The sequence below is a fragment of the Phragmites australis genome, chromosome 6, assembly GCF_958298935.1.
Source record: "Phragmites australis chromosome 6, lpPhrAust1.1, whole genome shotgun sequence".
Lineage (NCBI taxonomy): Eukaryota > Viridiplantae > Streptophyta > Magnoliopsida > Poales > Poaceae > Phragmites > Phragmites australis.
In genome coordinates, this window is record NC_084926.1 from 44,812,967 (window position 1) to 44,831,735 (window position 18,769).

Sequence of the window (18,769 nt, forward strand, 5' to 3'; positions counted from 1 at the left end):
AGGTGTGTTTGGTTCTTGGATAAGGTTTTATAGAGTTGCATCGTATAAGTAGATTGAGTAAAATAATATTTGTTGAAAAGAATAATATTTAATTAATTATATCTATTTAAAAAGTTTAAGCTGAGCTTATGTTTAGTTGATTAAATTTGAGATCATATAAATAGATGTAAGAATTAAGATTATAATAAATTATTAGTATAAAAATAATTTTATAATACTAATAAATAGATCTACTCGATAACCCTTTCTCTGATCGAACCGAACCCTGCTTCCTCTCCGTTTCGTCGCTTTCTCAGCGAAAACCAGCAAGGCAAGCAAAGCGAAGCAGATTAGGTCCTATAGGCCGCCGCCCAGCTCTAGGAACCGCCGTCGCCGGCAAACGACCCGCGAGATCTGTACCCGGCGGCGGCAATGGCTGCGCCGTACGACGAGGCGGCGTGGTCGGAGGAGGCGGCGCGGCGGGTCTGGGGCGGGGCCGTTCCGCTGCAGGTCCACCTCCACGACGCCGACGTCACCGCGCTCCCCCCGCCTCCGCCCTTCCCGGTAACGCTAACCTTCTCTCCTTCCCTCTCGACGCCCTCGCCTCCTCTAAAGCTGCCTGTTTTACTGTCTCGCTTGTTGGTTCCGTACTTATGATCCTCGGTTCCCATGCCGTCGATTGACAGCGCCGTCCGAATTTCGATGCCCTATTTCTATAGCTGCAATTGCTAGGGCACCTTGCAGATGATCATCAGATAGGTTGCTGTTTGAGGATTCCCAAATCTTTGGACCCATGTTGAAGTCTAGTATACCGGGTTTACTTCGTTGCTGTAACAACACAAGAGAATTCCTTCTATCTGATTTTGACGTCCAGTCCGATAATCATGTGTGAACCTGTGAGGCTATTTCTTGCTTGTTTTATTAGCATCTTATGTGCAAATAGTTATAGCATGTTTTTCATTGTATTTCGTCCTCCTTACCCTTGACTACATTGCAAGCTATACTTTTGTGTGCAACACATAAGAATGACATTTACACTTAGTGCTAAAGCACAACACCCCTTGTTTCTATGGAAGGCTCATCTTTGCCTTTATGGGAGGGAGTGTTCTCTCTTGTTAAGAAGCATGGTATTTTTTGAGTTTTTGACTACTTTTAAAGTGCACCGTTGCCTTTTTAGTTTCATTTATGGATCTTCTTTTCACCTGGGACAGACTTTGGGGCCAAGAATTGGGTATCTGCCCCTCTTGATACCTGTTATAAAGGCTCATTTCAGCAACACCCTCCCACCTGGTGTGGACACTGTTTGGTTTGAATATAAAGGGCTGCCACTAAAATGGTAACATGTGTTATCTTCTACTTGTATTCGTGATGGGCATTTGCCAATAAGTTAAATAATCGAAACACATGCTGTTCTTCAGAATTCTTTAATTGCTAACTGCCTTTTGTATCTTTGCACTCTTAGGTATGTACCTATTGGAGTTCTTTTTGACCTTCTATGTGCAGATCCAGAAAGACCATGGAATCTAATAGTAAGGATATAATTTATCTTCTACCTAATTTCTTGATTTTCCTTTTATTTATCTCTTTGTTTTGTGAGATGTTTTTATGTCATTGAAGTTTTGTTTTATATTAATGCACGGGTGGATTGTATAAATATTTGGATCGACCATTTACGTTCTGTTTTAATATTTTGGTTTGCTGGAAATATCATTAGAGATTCTCTATCAAGTTTACCCCTTTTTTGAAGGTTTGGCTGTTGTAACTAAATCTTGGACCATGTTCTCAGAATCTAGTCACTATGTTAGCAGCTCAGCTCTGTGATGTGTCAATTAGATCAATGCAATACCCTTTTTTACAGCGAGTCATGCACTTTGTAGTCCTTGCTTGATGGCAATCATCCATGTATCAATGTTTAAAGGGGAGGCTCACTTTGTATAGGATGGGAAAAAACAAAATTTCGGTTTGTGATACTTTTACTTTTAACCGAGGCAATATCTCAACGTATTTCAAACAACATGGGCATATATTAGATGTGGCATTTTTCATTTGGAGCCTGAAATCTTGAAAGTCTTTTGCACTAGTCTGCTGTTTCTGCTCCTATGTGGCTTTTTTCTCTTACTTGTTCAGTTCTTCTTTCCACACAATTTATGTATCAAACTGTAGGTTCATTTTAGGGGGTATCCCTCAGAAATTTTATCACCATGTGAGGGTGAAGATAGTGTGAAATGGACCTACATGAATTCCCTGAAAGAGGTTTGTTTTGAGATCCGACATTATCCTGTTGTTTTCTTCCCATCACAAAACAATAGATTGTAATTCTTTTTTTTTTCCCTTTGCAGGCCACCTTCATCATTACTGGGAACAGTAAGAGTGTGATGAATATGTCCCAGGCTGATCAAATTGCCCTGTGGGAATCTGTAATGAAAGGTACTCTCCAGAAACAACATTTTAGTTTCAAGAATGTATCCCAGGCTGTTCTGAATACTTTTAGCGACACATTTTAACCATTACTGTGTTATTTGGTATTAGTTAACTTAGATGGATATAAGAATGTCTCAACCAGGCTTAAGCTTGGACCATTTGAAGAGGATGGCTTAGTACAAACTCCTTCCGTAGAGCGTCAACAAAGTTCTGATGAGCCTGAATCTCCTGGATCTGGCAAACCATGTATGCTCTTTTACTCTGGACTTTCTACTGTAATTTGTGGTTAAAAATTTCCCATACCTACAAGGACTTGATATGATAATCCATATTTATAAATTTCAGCGCACTTTTCAAGTAATATAGCAATTATTAAGAGATGACACGTTTAGATATACCCATCTACTGTGCTGGCTCTTATCAATTAATCTATGGTTAGGCAGGGTCCCTGTTCGATTATATGTGCGCAGTGTTCAAGAAGACCTTGAAGATATAGAAGATGCAATACCTCTTAGTGACTGGGAAAGCGTGTCCTATATAAATCGGCCATTCGAGATTCGGAAGGTTGAAGGTATGTAGCACCACAATGAACATTTATGCTATATTTCACTATGTTCCATTGTATGGCTAGAGTAGTTGTTTGCCTTAACATGTTGTTCACTCTACGGTGCAGGTAGAAGCTACATTACCCTGGAACATGCGTTGCAAACATTGCTTCCTGAATTCTTCAGCTCAAAGCCCGCAATTAGAGCTGATGATTCTCAACATGTGGAGGCATTGGATTCACCTCCTGATGATTCAGATATCACTAACTCTTCAAGAAGTTCTCAGGAGGTGGAACAAGCTTCGGTAAGTTTGCGGGAGGCAGATATTGCCAAGAAAGCTAAAGTGAAGCTAGTAAGGGTGCAGGGCATAGAGCTCGACATGGACATCCCGTTCCTCTGGGTTGCCAATAACTTGAAGAACCCTGAATACTACCTCCACATTTCTGTATATGTCGGTAAAAGAAAACAATAGCCCGAGAGTAGATGAAAATGTTATATACCCGTAGCAGTGGGTTCCAGAAATCGCTTGTTTTGTTCTTTGGTTAGACGGTAGACGCCATTATCTTTTATACAGATGCTAAAGTCACAACCCTTTTTGTGTTGATGCAAGGATGGAATTAGATGATGAATGTTTATTTTCCGACAGACGAAACAATGTGAATTTTAATGTCATATATCCTGCTTTGCGCAGAACTGCTGATTCTCAAATTCCAGATTGTGGTATGAAATGATTACTAGGAAGATTAGAGAAAAAAAAAAATCAATGCATCATGATGTTTCAGTGCCGTGGTACAGCCGTTTATAATCTGATGATTCTGGTCACTCACATGTCAAGATATTTCCTCTATGGTGTCTTCTCTCCTTTCTTTGCAATTCTTCGATAAAGCTTGACACGCAGAGCTCTTGCAAGTTCGAAAAAAAAAATGGTGCCATCTCTCCAGATCCAATACTGTAACTCTTTCCGGCGAGCGGATCAAACAAGTGCCTTATCACAGATAATTTTCCCCGGAAATACTGAACCAACATAGACACCAACTCAGCAATGTTTTTTTCTCAGGAAAAAAGGCTTTGCGTTAAAGAAAAATAGAAAAAAAAGCTTTGCGTTAAAGAAAAATAGAAATAAAAGGAGGAAAAAAAATTAGTGCTTCCTCCGTGGGTAACGGGGTCGGTCTCGCGTCGTTAACGCCGCATCGCCCCCTCTTTTGGTTCGTTTGTTATCCCGCCATTGCTCTGCTCCTTCCCTTCCCTTTAATAACCAACTCCTCCACCTCCTTCCTCCGATCTCCCCGTCTCCTCTCCTCTCCTCTCCTAGATCTCTCGTCATACTCACACACGCACCCGCATTTGCAAATGGCGGAGGAGAAGCTTGCCAAGCTGCGCGAAGCCGTTGCCGGCCTCACGCAGATCAGGTTCTCCCATACGCTCTCAGTTTCAGATCACTCGCGGCCGATGAGATCTTCGTTATCTGCCATTGCTGTTTCTTCTTAATGCTTTTCTTGGTTTCTTGGTGTCTGTCCACTGAGCAGCGAGAATGAGAAGTCCGGCTTCCTCAGCCTCGTCTCCCGCTACCTCAGGTAACACTCACCAACCTATACGATCCATGCATCACCTCATCAAGAATTGCTCGAATGAGAAATGGCGATGCGTTTCGACATTGATCTGATCTCGTCTGCGTTCGATCGTGGGTCATGGCGTGCGGTGACAAAAGCGGCGACGAGGAGCTCATAGAGTGGGCCAAGATCCACACTCCGACCGACGAGGTGGTGGTGCCGTACGATACCCTGGAAGCCCCGCCTGAAGGTGCCAACTGCAGCAGACAGCCTCACCTCTTCATCCTGAATTCTTGCTATTCGTCAGCATACTCCTGAATCTGATGCATGGAAATATGAATGTCAAGACTGATTTCACTGCACTTCTTGTCTTTGTCTGTGCTATGAAGACATCGAGACGACGAAGAAGCTGCTCGACAAGCTAGCTGTGCTGAAGCTCAACGGCGGCCTGGGGACGACAATGGGATGCACCGGACCCAAGTAAGTTGAATGGTAGATTTTCCCATTCAGTTCGAGAATACAAATTTAGAAGCATTTTTTTGGGGGGCTTGCTTTGAATATCTGATTTAAGCCGTAGCGTTTTCCACATGTCACTGATATCGGAATAAGAATATCATGCTTAAGAAATTCTCTGAACATGTTGTCTGGAATATTGCAGATCGGTCATTGAAGTGCGCAACGGATTTACTTTCCTCGACCTGATTGTTCTCCAAATTGAGGTGGATTATACATTATGATTCATGCTGTCTTTCTTCGAATTTATCACTTAATCTTTTATCTTGCAATCTGACACCGAGTGATATCGTTTCTTGTACAGTCACTCAACAAGAAATATGGCAGCAATGTGCCACTGCTTCTGATGAACTCCTTCAACACCCACGAAGACACCTTAAAGGTAATTTTTTTTCTCTTCTCCCTGTTTTCCTCTTTGCATTGGAGATCAAAAGCAAACTGAACAGTTTTTCTGAATGCTAACAAGTACGTTTGTCCTGCAGATTGTTGAGAAATATGCAAATTCAAACATTGATATCCATACATTCAATCAGGTATTTCAGGCAAAGTTTTGCTGCTGTAGGACACTTGTTTGGATCTTAGTTCTCCATAAATTTTAAAATTTGCTATACTGACAACAAAGCACAATACAGAGCCAGTACCCTCGTGTGGTAGCTGACGAGTTCTTGCCATGGCCTTCCAAGGGGAAGACCTGCAAGGATGGCTGGTAAGCCATTGCCATATGTAGTTCAATCAGGATTTTCATGGTATGAACACAGCTGCACAAGTACCAATTTTAAACATCTTTTGAGTTACACAAAATTTTCAGGTACCCTCCTGGCCATGGTGACATCTTCCCGTCGCTGATGAACAGCAGCAAGCTTGATTTATTACTCTCACAGGTTTGCAATAATCTGGGAATACTCCTAGTTCCCACCTTTCACCAAAGTTTTCATGTATTAACATTCTTTTTGATCCTATTGCAGGGAAAAGAGTATGTATTCATTGCAAACTCGGATAACTTGGGCGCTATTGTTGACATGAGTATCCTTATGGAAATTAGCATTACCATTTATTTTTACAAGTTTTTTGGTTAATAAAGAGTATGCTAACTTGCAATATACTTAACTATTGAATAGAGATATTGAACCATTTGATCCACAAGCAGAATGAGTATTGTATGGAGGTATGTAGTTGCCTGATATCTGATGAGGAATATTACTTGGAGTTGGCTGCTAAGGAAGTTATACAACCCTTTTTCAGGTTACCCCGAAAACATTGGCTGATGTAAAAGGAGGCACACTGATCTCATATGAAGGAAGGGTTCAGGTAAACTTGTCATTTTCCTTGTTCTACCAGAGCAACATTTTCGCCTTCCTATGCTGTTCCAGTTTGCAATTTACTTGATGAATTATTTTGGGGAGGTGCATATACAGTTGTTATTCATCAACATCTTATTACTGTTTTAGGGACACTAATTTTCTGTCTTTTTGCAGCTTCTGGAGATTGCACAAGTTCCTGATGCACATGTAAGTTATAAACTAGTATACACAATTATAATAACTTATACCACGGAAAATTCAGTAATTCTAGAGCTTTTCGTGAGATTGCTTCCAAAATTCTCTGAAAATAGGTGAATGAGTTCAAATCAATTGAGAAATTCAAGATCTTCAACACAAACAATCTGTAAGTGAATTCATAGTTTTCATTTCTGTAAGTTGTCAATATTGCAGTTATTACCTAACGTTACTACCGATTTTGGCAGATGGGTGAACTTGAAGGCTATCAAACGCCTTGTTGAAGCTGATGCACTCAAGATGGAGATCATTCCAAATCCTAAGGTAAAAAACGCATGTCATGAAGCCCTATTTCCAAGAGGACTGCTTCATGAACTTTATAACAGGAATGATTTGTGAAGAATAAAAATAAAATTGTGATGTGACAACATGTAATTTCAGGAAGTGGATGGTGTGAAAGTTCTTCAGTTGGAAACAGCAGCTGGTGCAGCAATCAGGGTACTAACAATTACCAAACACTATATGTCCATCACCATACCTTTATCTTATATATATATAAAGATGACAAATAATATTTTATTGGACTAGTTCTTTGACCATGCAATTGGTATCAATGTTCCAAGGTCCCGGTTCCTACCGGTTAAGGCAACATCAGATTTGCAGCTAGTACAGGTTTGTATGATATGCTGAATAAATTCTGAAGATAATGCAATTTTTAACAATCATAATGCTATTTCTAACAATCTAACTGGAATCATTTTTATTTTCCCCTTGTAGTCGGATCTATATACCTTGGTTGATGGCTTTGTTACGCGCAATTCAGCTAGAACAAATCCATCAAATCCCTCAATTGAACTGGGCCCTGAGTTCAAGAAGGTCAAGCTCTAACATTAATTCCTCGTGAAAAGAAGTTCTAAATTAACTTGTGAGAACCAAAAACAAATAATATGATCTTCTTCTTTCTCATAACAGGTTGGGAACTTCCTTGGTCGCTTCAAGTCGATCCCTAGCATTGTTGAGCTTGACAGCTTGAAGGTGTCTGGTGATGTTTGGTTTGGTTCTGGCATTGTGCTGAAGGTACCTCTTCCAAATTGCAGAACTACTCTAATCTCTTTTTTTTCTAGTTACAGTCCTAAGGAAAATTTTCGGACTAATTTTATATATTTTTTCAAAAGTCATATGTAGCATGTTACTTTTTTATACTTATCGGGAAACTTTATGTGGATAATGCGCAGCTTCTCTTCTCATATTTCTATGAATACTTTGTGAAGATGTGTATCTTGTAGTGTTTAATCCTTGGAGTAATGACATTTATTTCCTCTATTTTTTTAGGGGAATGTGACAATCACAGCAAAACCTGGTGTGAAGCTGGAAATCCCAGATGGAGCACTGATTGAGAACAAGGTACATCTTCAAAAGAGGCACTATCTTGTTGATGTTCCAAGAATTTTGTAGTTTGAAAGCAAATATAGATCTAAGTTCTCCTCTGTTTACATGCTTATTATCAGCATTTATGTTAGCTTCAGGATAATATTGAAGAGGAACAAGAGTAATATTAGCATCGTTACATGCTTACTCTAGTTAGAATTCTTAGACAGGTCACTAAATTCCAGTATTTCACCTCTGGATAGAAAAAACAGAAAAAGAAATTAGAACTTCATTTGAAAGATGCAATTGTATATCTCAATCAAAAAGCAAGCTGATAGCACCATGGTGTTTTTAACAAGAGAATATATGTATTCTTTTATTTCAGGAGATCAATGGCCCTGAGGACCTTTAAAGAAACATTGGAGCGCGCTGCCTTCTCAGTGGCAGATCACTTTTCACCATTTATTGTAGAATCAAACAGGCCCCATAACATAGTGGAGAATATTCATTATCCAATTTTGCTTCAACATAATGAATAAAACATTTAATTACATGTATTTTACATACTTTAGTTCTGCTTCTTGTCCAAGAGGTTTTACATGGGCTGGCAAAGAGGTTTTATCCCAGCAAATATCTCAATATGCATCTAATCATAGTGTGAATACAATTGTATATCTGATTAACATGGACATCAAATATCAGTAAATTATTAATCGCCCTCTGAAATTCGGGACACTCCATAAGTACCTCAATGTTCCCCATCCATTGCAAACAAAAAACGGCTATTTTTCTGCGGGAGGGACAACTTCCAATAGCTCTATATCCATCTCAAAAGTAGAATCAGGCTACAAAGAAGCATGGAATCAAACAAACCACCTCAAGACATGATCGTACTAAATCAAACTACATGAGCAACAACATTTTAATAAACTGGACATTTACCGGTATCTCACTCATCCCCCTTTTCCCATATCCGAGCTCTGGAGGCACAATTACTCTCCTCTGCATGACCAACATATAGACATAACAGAGATCAAGTCAGTAAAATAGTAGAGGCAGGAAGACCGAATTACTTGCCTTCGCTTGTGCTAGTTGTCCTTCTCCATACCTTTCCCCCTACTTTCATTCCCTCAGTTATCATGTACATGGCGGCTGGAGGCTTTGGTGCAGCCTGCGCTGAGTATAGCCCATTGGAATTGTCTGCGAAGTCCCGCTTTCGTTCTTTGCCAGGCAGCGACCCGACAGTGAACTCATAAGGCTACTAGAAGAAGTCACACAAACATCTTAATTCTCATTGTTCTAGAGCAGCAGTACTACAACTAGCACACAAGGATCAGGAGTAGTTTGCAACATAACCTGTGCGATACTTCGGTTCCCTGCTAGGAGCTTGGATTCACGGCTCGACACTGCGGTGATGCCACGGTATATGCAGTCAAAATGAACCTTCAGAGTTGAGAAGATAGCCATTTAGTCTCAGTTTAGAGGGAAGGGCAAATGGGCAATGTGCAGATCGGAGAGGATTACCTGCACAGTAGAGCCATTTTCAGCGGTTGGACCCTTCCCTTCAACAAGATCGTAGTACTTCAGTCCATCAGCTGCTCCCAAAAGTTCTCAGATGAAATTACTCGGAGAACACATAACGGGGTTTTATTAATCAAGAGAGTGAAGATTCAGCAGGGGTGTAGATGTAGCTTTGCAAACATATTCAACATGGAAAAAAAACCGCATTTGCGTTCTAAAACCCAATTATTTAACAACCGACAACTGCAATAAGCCCCAATTCAGACGCAAAGGAGCCAGTTATAGCAATAATCTGAGAACAGATGCAAAAAAAAAAAAACCCCCAAGGAATCCACGGCGCGAGGAAGCAAGCATAGCGACGCACGTGCAGAGACGTAGTCCTCCGGCGGTACGACCCTGCGTCCCCTCCTCGCGGCGAGCGAAGGCGGCGAGACGGCGGTCAAGAAGCCGGCGGAGAGGAGCTGCACGGCCGCTCGCCGACGGGAGACGGCTCCGGGGAGGCAGCACGGGGTGCAAGCAGTCTCTCTCGAATGATGAGGAGGAGCAGATGAGGGGAGCGAATGGCGGTGGAAGGTTCCAGAAGGCAGGGCAGAGGAAGCCATGGCAGAGTGGAGGAGAGGGACGATGCGAGGGGCCGAAATGGCGCGCACGCAACTGCTACTTCATCATCATATCCATAAGCTGGTAGCCGCGAGTGATAGGATATCAGAATATCCCATTTCTCCTTTTATATATTCTTTTTCTTATTCCCTTCATTTTTCCAGTTTTTATTTCTTGGTTTTCCAGATCGTGCTATTATCTCCAAAATCCCAATGTTCGCTTGTTACTGTCTTAGTGATCTGTTGTATTCTTAGTGAAAAACTTCAACTGTACGCTGACTTAAATCTGATTATTTTGTGAAACTGTTATTTCACTATCAAAAATATTGCAGCAGGGCTTTGCCCTTCAGCCAAAAATGCTCCCCCTCCTCTTTTTTTTTTTTGGGTAAGGCAGCCAAGAATGCACTGAAGAGAGTGTGTAAAATACTCAAGCCTCTTGCTTAAAGAGCTTTTCCTTGTATTCATTACATCTCTAACTAAACGCAACATTCCTTTCAGAGACTCAGACACAGCACTTCAAACCTTTGCATTTTCATCTTATTTGAAGTATGAACAAATGAAGGACTTGCCTAGTCAAATGGGTTCAGGCGGCCAAAAGCTATATAACAAGTATGATGAGATAGATCTGAGAAAATATTGAAACATACATATATTCAATTCATAATACCATCATCGGCAACGGTTGCCTCTATACAATTTTGCAGTTGACACAACAAACTCATACCAGACAACTTCGTTGGGGCGCTAAAAACCTACAAATACAATTCCCTACATAGCCTTTCACTCTAATTTCCTAACTAAGATTGCATAAATTGACCCAAAGATGATGCATCCCAGGTCCAAAACGAATAATTTGTTAGCCTCGTAGTTTGTACACACGCACTAGTTTGAAATATCAATAACACCACCATTCCTGACTGACCTCACCGGCCTTTCTATGTCAAGACCAGAAAGGTTACTTCGTGAAAGGCTCGAGGACCCCTTTTTCTTTGGTGGCTCCTTGTCATCGACAAATGAGATAAATTTCTTGAGGCTTCGCTTCGATTTCGATGACCCTGACTCCAAGGAGAGTGCTGTTTCTGGCGGTTCATGTCTCAGGTATTGGCGTAGCATGATGCCGAAGTAAATGAGCAGTGCGAGGACACATGCCACACCACAAATTAGGAACAGGCCCCAGAAGCTCTCAAGGCGGAGCTGGTTCGAGTCCACATACCCGGCGTTCTCAGCTGCACACTCGCCTGTCTTGAGCCACTTGTCGTGGATCCGCTGCAGCTCCCCATTCTCTGAAAGTGCTAGGATTGCCGTGGACAGGTCTACTTGCAAAGGAGAGTCCCTTGGAAATGCCTGATAGAGTTAATTTTATAAGGTGCTATGTTTGAATGCAAGAAGCGAAGTGGTTTTAGACTTTAGAGTTTCAACTTCTTCTGCAACTAAGTGCAAGAAAGGCTGCATAATCTTTTGTGTTTCATCAGCTATGTAAACAGTAGATGATTTTCTTAACAAATAAACTGTTATGTTACTGTGGATAATTTTTTAAGGCGTTATGACTTCTGTCTCTTTATATTACTAAAACAGATTTTAAAAACTTGAGTTCAGAGTACTTACAAAGCCCCATCCCCAACTGGTGAAATCGGAGCCAGCAACCGCAATCTTGCAGTATGTTGACAGAAACAGTTCAACATAAGGGCGCTCGTCGACAATGGCCATAACACCTCCTTTATTAGGGCCTAGTTTGAGGTTTTCAGCATATTCTTCTGGAGAACCGAGAGCTTTTAGCCTTGACCTCGAGATGGTCAATTCCTTGACCATGTATTCTTCTGCAAAAGAACCAACTTGGAAACCAATAGTATAATCACTATTTTTCAGGTCATCAAGTCCTTTTATAGAAGTATCAAGTTGTTGCACGGTCAGGATGGAAGTAAGACTCGCGGTATAGCTGGACTGAATGATCAAAACAACAAATAGCCATATGATCAAGACACCACGTCCTAAGGCACTCATAGTATTTTCTCCTGTAACAAATAGAGACGGAGATAACGCATCAGAAGTCAGAACAGAACGGTACTTCTACCAAAATACAGAACAGGAAAGGTCAGGTTACTCACTGTGTGCAAAAAATAAAGTTGAAAAGCTGAACCTGCAGAGAATCATAGTCAAGATCACAATCACTCAATTCAGAGAAAAGAATCAAACCATCAGAAGAACTTTTGGCGATACATGTGAAGTACTTGGCATACAAAACTAAGGAAAATAAAAAATAATGCATCATAATATCATGGGAAATTAGGTTGTGTATATGCAGAGATCTTTTCTTCGACCAGTCTCAAATTACAAGATTTCATCTCATTGTTCATGGCTGATGTTCCATCTGGACAACTTAATTGGAGCACCAGTCATCGTTGAAAAACACATTTTTAGGCTGCTAATAGTGGGCAATGTGAGGGACAGGAATCATAGAAATATCAGCATCTGTAAGTTAAGTGAACCGATATTTATATGTTTCTGAAATTTAGCTCCTTACCAAAAAATAGTTATTATCTGTTGTCGTGGTGAGCCACGAAACTCATCATTGATTCGATGTTCAAGAACCCAAACAACAACACCCACAATAAGAAAGAATAACCCTGTAACACACCACATCTGCAAAGTGAAAGGCTGCAAGAATGCCCAAGAATTTGTTATATGCTTCTTAACCGGAGCCAAGATAACCAGGCCTGACTCAATGAAGGGCTGGGTGAAATCAGTAATTTGAGTCCGGTTCATTGTAATTGTGATATCCCCTATTGCTGCATCAAACTCCTGCAAAATAAGGTAACTCTAATCATTATCATGTGCTAAAATGTGCAGAAAGAAAAGAAAAGAAAAGAACACATTGCTTGTTCATACTTACATTTGTCTCAACCGCCTGTGTGAGTTTGTCATAAGAAGGATTTTCAGTATCACTCCCGAAGGGTACAAACTTGTACGTAACAGGATAAGGAAGCAAAGCCAATGCCTGGGTGAAGACATCGATGCAATAGCCCTGCATTGACCCAGTAGCATTGTCTTTGGAGACAAACTCTTTGAAGCTAAATCTGTTGGGGACGCCAATTTTCAACTCCTTGGCATTAGAAGGAAAAACCCAGCCTCGAGGCTTTTGCACAGTCTCCCCAGGCCAAATGACATCATAGAGATGTTGATTGGCAAGAGAAGTATTAGGAGGCTTCGAATATAGGTCCTCTGGAAGGACGGTCGACAACAACTGAGTATAATTTGACCAAAAACCAATGGTCCGCACACCATTTCCAATTATGTTTATGATATCATAGGCAGGATGAATGAGGTCACCCTGAGCATCAAATTGCACTTGGCCAGACGCCCCAGTGAAGTTTACACTTCTAATATTACCCAATAATTTGTTTCCCATGTCAAAAATACTCATGGCTTCAAGGTGAAGAGTTCCCCCAGTTTCACCGAGTAACCTTGAGTCATTTGAAAAGGAAATTCTCCCACCATCATCAAAGAAGGCGTCCAGAGCCCGGGCTACTGTCCATACACTATCATAAACATAAAAACCATAAGCATTTATGCGAAGTTCACTATGGTTGTACTTCTTGCTTAAACTGCTCCACTTAGAGATCAAATTACTCTTTATCTTTGATTTAGGGATGTGTGGGCGTAAAGTCAGAACACCTTGCATGCCAGATATAGTCTCAGCAGGAACTGAAGAATTAGCATCAAGATAAGCAGAAAGCCAATCAGTTGCAATCCATACATAACCATTGTCCATGTTTAGTCTGTTTGCAAGGGAGAAAAGCTGGAGTCCGGATGGAGCACTAGTATGGACAATGATAACACGAGACTCCATGTTACTAACAGTAACCAACAAATTTAGAAGCTCACTTCTTTTAGCATTGCTATTGAATCCAATCTTGTTGGAAATTTTGCAGCGCCTTGCGGTAAGCGCATCATCCAAAGCAGCAATGCCATTTCGACCAAAATCATCATCAAGGTATATGGCAGTCACTATCTTCCACTGGTAGTAATCAACAACTGCCGCCACAGCTGCCATTTGGTAGAGATCACTGGGAGCAGTCCGAACAAAGAACGGGAACTGGATTGATGATAGAGTTGCATCAGATGCAAAGGACATCAAAGGGACTTGGAGCTCATTTGCAACAAACGAAATGATATGAGCAATTGTAGAACATTGTGGGCCAATGATTGCAATAACATCTGTCTCCATGAACTGCAGACCTGATATAAGGAATATTGTATCATTATCACAACTCTAGAATAGAAGCATGCACTATTTAACAATGCAAAATAAATGAAAGCGGAATTATAGCTGGCCTACCTTGAACCATGCCAAGGAAGCCATCATCACAATTTGTATCCCTCATGTCAACTTGTAATGTTGTTCCATTTAGAATTGTTGGGTCGGAGTTGATATCCTCCAAGGCTGCATGGACAGCAACCGCTGAAACACCTCCGATGGTGGAGTTGAATCGAAGAATAGAACCAATATTCACAACAGATGGTCGTGCAGCTAAGCTATTGCAGATCCCATTAGGGATGAACAGAGTGAGGACCAACCATATGACAAAAGCTGTCTTCATTGTGGATGAAACGGTGCAAAAGCTACCAGAAACTTATGCACATGTTAGCGAATTATCAATGAATTTGGAAACCCTGTCAAAAAAAGATAAAAGCAGCTGTTATTTGGACAGCAATGGGTAACTCCCCCATCAAAAATAATAATGGTAATTGGTAACAGCAGCATCATCCATGTGGAAGAGAATTAACATCTACAGATTTAGCTCACAAGTTGAAAGGCCAAAATGTGAATATGTAGGAAGCAATTATAAGAATAAGATGGAGGGATAGATTGACGACTGCAAAGGTGTATTGCTTCCTAGTAGACTACACAATGTCTTGATATGCTGTCCACTTGTCCTAATTCTAGGAAAAAAGGCAACCATAAAAAAGTCACAAAGTTGATGAACATTCAACTAAACGAAAGGTAAGGTGAATCCTAAGTTCTTCCGGGGAAGCTTCCTCGGAATTCCGAAGGCCACTTTGCTAAAATGGCCCTTTCCCACGAACCAGATGGCAGATGCAATGTGGTCCATTAGCGAACAGTGCTAGGCAAACTTGTAGCTATCATAATCTCTCCATAGATTCCACTTTCCACACACTTTTGGTATGAAGAGAACAAAAGCTGGACCTCCATACCTTGGACTGTGCAAGGCATAAGAGCCAATCAAGGTATCTAATTCTATCCCCTGTGTCAATAAATCAGACAATAAGAAACAAGCACACGTTCCATGCTATGTCCCAAAGAACTCTAAATGGTGCTTCTTGCAAAAGTTCAGCAATGCCTGAATGGTTGTAACCGAACGAACAAAACACAAGCCTCAGCTTCTCATGTGTTTTGCGCTCGTTAATCAAGTGAAGATAGAAGATAGACTGACTAAGTTTTGAACATCCAAGAACTCACCTGATGGTGAGTCCTTGCTCCAATCAAACCCCCAACAACGGCAAGTACTAATAATGGTTACTGGGAATAGATTACTCGGGGATCAGTGTGGGACTAGAAATCAACAGGGAGGTGCAGGAACTAGTCCAAGAACCCAGATTTCTGCTGATTTATTGCTTAGGACCCAAGAACTGTAAGCCATTGGTGGTTGGAGTGATGGGGATTTTGACGCCGACAACGAAATGGCAGGAGGATGTGGTGCTAGTTCCAAAGGCGAAACAACGTCAGATGAAATCTTGGTCTCCCGAAAGAACTCGGCCCTTACCGGTTGAACTCGGCGCTTGCTCCCCCGAAAGAAGAAATCTTGGTCTCCCAGGCAGCCGCTTGGCTCCTCGTCAAGACCCCATGGGCTTCCTCCTGGAGCTCATTCCGGGTCATTATGTCGGAGCTGGGTATATTGTAGGAGAGGGAGACAGGGGAGGGAGAGGGAGATGGGAATGGTACATGGCAGGTGGGTCCCAGATCACGATGCCTCCAGTGACCTCTGAGTTGTAGGTCTAGTCTATCTACTGCAGTAGACTAGCACCAGGAGGGCATTGCTGCCTCTGCATGCAACCTTGAGTCCTAGAGTGTATGATTGGGCAAAGAAATCTGACGTTTTCTTTTTGCAAGTTACATCTTCTTTCTTCTTTGAGCATGTCATACTGTTTGTATTCTCCTGCCGTTGATTAGCCCAAATTAAAAGGTATATAAAATCAAGTTAAAATGTGTTTTAGTTTATACACATTGACAAGTTTGTTATTTTGGTTCGATGATTTGTTAAATTTTATGAATATATTTATGTATTGTAATTATGATTACGAACTAACTGGAGATGGAATTGGAGATATGTCTTTGCTTGTTTTATGTTGTGCAGGTGATGGATGTGGCTTGTCGGTCGCGGTGAGATTATCGAGACCAAGCGAGTGTTTGGTGCCAGACGATCAAGGAGGCCAGACGAAATCAAGAGTGATCTAGCTGTGCATATAAAGATCGAGTAAAGTATAAGAAGATGAATAAAGATGACGTGTTGACAAAGTTAAGTGAAAAAGATGTCGGTACAAGTGATAAGACGCCCCGACAAAGTCAAATTACTACGGAATGGCTTCCTCCATAGGAATTTTAGAGGATTTCAGTTCAAACCTCATGGATTTTTTTATTTTTTTTACTTCATATCTCTCATCTAATTCTTGTGTTTTCCATACACTCTTATCTAAACGGATCATTCTTATAGCTTTCTTATATTTATCAATCCTATGTTTTGTGTTTACTTCCCTATCTATCTGAATCCTGTGTTCTTCCATTTCTCAGTTTGAAAAGGCCCTTCCAACAACCAAGAGCTAGCCTGCGTGAGAGACCAAAATACATAAACGTGCATCACGAGTCCACGACGCGTACGCACGGACGAAGCCAAGGTTGAAGCGTCAGTCTCACTGTTGTCTGACTGAAGATTGCCCATGGAGTCCAGAACCTGTCCACATCTCTATCTCCTCTACCCTTTTTTAGTTTCAAAATATGGCTTCAGCTCAGCTTGCACTCAGATTGGAGCCCGTGCAGGTGGAGTGCTAGAGGAAGTGAAGAATCGCCGGGTCTCGGCCTCCTCTAGTAGCATGCTAATCTGGACATGTATGTATTTTAGGGGGATGCTGACGAAAATTCCATGTCATCTTAGCCACATAGTTGAGCTATTTGAGTGCAATTTATAGTGATTTTCATAATTAAAACTTAGAACAGTAGAATAATATCGATCACATCTTTTGCTTACGCTTCATCGGCATGACAAGCTAGGTATATGTATCTCTAGCCTAAAAGCTAGCAAACAATTCGGCAGCTTTAGTCGTCGTTCACTGATGGGATTGTTGGCCCGATCTTCCGATAGATAGCGATAAGTCAGTAGGTGGAGAACTCGATATTGATGATCTAAAGACTTTGACTCGAACAGATCGTCTCCCTTGCAATCACTACACCACAGCTCCGTCGGTTATCAACCGTGTCGCGCGATTGATCTCGCCAAGAAGGCTCAATCCCTGCAAGCATACCGAGAACACAAGCAAGAAGGTAGAAGATGCAATCTGAAATATTGCGAATAAAATTCAAGCACTCGAAGTTGGAGTTCCACAAACACTTACGGCGGCCTAGTCGGTTCGGAACAAGAGCGAAAATCTTACAATCTGTGTGTAGATCAATATCTAAGTAAAACTCAACCCTAATTGGGGCGACGACTACTGTATATAAGAGACTAGGGTCGGCCAAGGACCCCTGGACGCGTCCTTAATGAACTCCAACACGTTACACGGCCCAACGAGCCAAAAGATGGTGGCGCAGCACCCTAACAGATTCTGGACGTCCATTTATTTCGACGATTCCTGTTGACTCAAAAAGAATTTGGATATGGGACCAGTCCCGTTGGAAAGCCTATCTCCTTAGCATTCCAACCATATGTAGAACGTCGAAAACGGAGTCCGTATGCGTCCTGAGCGACGATTTTAGTGTAGTCTGGTCCTGGACTCCGAAACGGACTGGAACTTAATTGGACCTCCACCTTAGCTTGGGCGTCCTTGCTGGTCTTCTCCCGTGTTCCTAAGTAATAATAAATCATAATTATTCAGTAGCATCTCATACTTATCAAAATATAAAGAAACACTAAGGAACGAGCTCACCTCATGATTTAGTTGACGTGCACGAGCTCGTGTCAATAGACCTATTGTTGGAGGAATACTCGATATGTGTATCCGAAAGAGTGATGTACTCATCATCCACCATGCTTCGTCTCACAGGAACAGGACAGGCGACTGCATCTTTCTAATCTGGCTTTGCATTGCTTCATTGATAGTTTGCATTATATTCCGTTTTGCAAGGCATTACATAAAGAATATAGTTTCCTGAATAAACTCCATAACAATCTTCTAGATGTCAAATTAGATAATATTCCTTTTAGAACAGGGAGAAGACGTGTCACATGTTATTAGCATCTGATGCTGCCTGAAAATTCTCTGGCTCTGAAGTCTTTGTGAGAATGATTGTGAAGCATAACATTTTGCATCTCCCAACGCTGAAAATCAAGACGCAGTTATAGACCAACCGAAAGTCATTTAAAGACGGTGCATCAGATGATTTGCAATTCCTCCACTGGGAAGAAAGAAAGAAAGAAAGAAAGATGAAAAAAATGAGAATGTGATGCACGGCTTATTACAAATTTATCCTAGATATAGTGCTGCGATCGTGCAATGCACCAAATGTGTATAATATTTGATATGCCACAAAGTAGTTGGTGAGAATC

At 41.3% G+C, this 18,769-nt stretch overlaps 4 protein-coding genes across 7 annotated transcripts; 2 read left to right on the plus strand and 2 right to left on the minus strand.

Annotated features, from left to right (window-relative positions):
- The first annotated feature begins 245 nt into the window (after nucleotides 1–245).
- Nucleotides 246–3,425, plus strand: LOC133922823 (autophagy protein 5-like). Of its 2 annotated transcripts, none has more exons than XM_062368321.1 (8): nucleotides 246–543; nucleotides 1,191–1,315; nucleotides 1,442–1,508; nucleotides 2,143–2,232; nucleotides 2,319–2,406; nucleotides 2,509–2,646; nucleotides 2,840–2,971; nucleotides 3,074–3,425. In XM_062368321.1, the coding sequence occupies exons 1-8, from the start codon at nucleotides 412–414 to the stop codon at nucleotides 3,415–3,417; spliced, it is 1,116 nt and encodes a 371-aa protein (XP_062224305.1). In that variant the 5' UTR covers nucleotides 246–411; the 3' UTR covers nucleotides 3,418–3,425. The 2 variants fall into 2 exon arrangements, with proteins under 2 accessions (XP_062224305.1, XP_062224306.1); XM_062368322.1 differs by lacking the exon at nucleotides 246–543 and adding an exon at nucleotides 558–875.
- Nucleotides 3,426–4,097: 672 nt separating this feature from the next.
- LOC133922824 (UTP--glucose-1-phosphate uridylyltransferase-like) lies at nucleotides 4,098–8,395 on the plus strand. The gene is made up of 21 exons (XM_062368323.1): nucleotides 4,098–4,354; nucleotides 4,472–4,519; nucleotides 4,654–4,745; nucleotides 4,885–4,975; nucleotides 5,154–5,214; nucleotides 5,313–5,390; nucleotides 5,491–5,541; nucleotides 5,641–5,714; nucleotides 5,817–5,889; nucleotides 5,974–6,031; nucleotides 6,127–6,173; nucleotides 6,251–6,316; nucleotides 6,484–6,516; nucleotides 6,621–6,673; nucleotides 6,753–6,828; nucleotides 6,946–7,002; nucleotides 7,093–7,176; nucleotides 7,282–7,380; nucleotides 7,477–7,581; nucleotides 7,837–7,908; nucleotides 8,258–8,395. Exons 1-21 carry the CDS (start codon nucleotides 4,296–4,298, stop codon nucleotides 8,282–8,284), a joined length of 1,404 nt encoding a protein of 467 aa, XP_062224307.1. The 5' UTR covers nucleotides 4,098–4,295; the 3' UTR covers nucleotides 8,285–8,395.
- LOC133922825 (peptidyl-prolyl cis-trans isomerase FKBP18, chloroplastic-like) lies at nucleotides 8,381–10,086 on the minus strand. Its single transcript, XM_062368325.1, has 6 exons — nucleotides 9,758–10,086; nucleotides 9,397–9,467; nucleotides 9,229–9,315; nucleotides 8,981–9,130; nucleotides 8,815–8,874; nucleotides 8,381–8,717 (listed from the first exon to the last, which is right to left on the minus strand). Exons 1-6 carry the CDS (start codon nucleotides 9,993–9,995, stop codon nucleotides 8,655–8,657), a joined length of 669 nt encoding a protein of 222 aa, XP_062224309.1. The 5' UTR covers nucleotides 9,996–10,086; the 3' UTR covers nucleotides 8,381–8,654.
- Nucleotides 10,087–10,618: 532 nt separating this feature from the next.
- Nucleotides 10,619–16,013, minus strand: LOC133922826 (glutamate receptor 3.1-like). Of its 3 annotated transcripts, XM_062368328.1 has the most exons (8): nucleotides 15,776–16,013; nucleotides 14,568–14,663; nucleotides 14,329–14,433; nucleotides 12,883–14,228; nucleotides 12,514–12,791; nucleotides 12,098–12,129; nucleotides 11,598–12,004; nucleotides 10,619–11,336 (listed from the first exon to the last, which is right to left on the minus strand). In XM_062368328.1, exons 3-8 carry the CDS (start codon nucleotides 14,372–14,374, stop codon nucleotides 10,875–10,877), a joined length of 2,571 nt encoding a protein of 856 aa, XP_062224312.1. In that variant the 5' UTR covers nucleotides 14,375–14,433; nucleotides 14,568–14,663; nucleotides 15,776–16,013; the 3' UTR covers nucleotides 10,619–10,874. The 3 variants fall into 3 exon arrangements, with proteins under 3 accessions (XP_062224312.1, XP_062224310.1, XP_062224311.1); XM_062368326.1 differs by having other exon boundaries at nucleotides 14,329–14,663; nucleotides 15,776–16,012; XM_062368327.1 differs by lacking the exon at nucleotides 15,776–16,013 and adding an exon at nucleotides 14,797–15,022 and having other exon boundaries at nucleotides 14,329–14,663.
- Nucleotides 16,014–18,769: the final 2,756 nt, after the last annotated feature.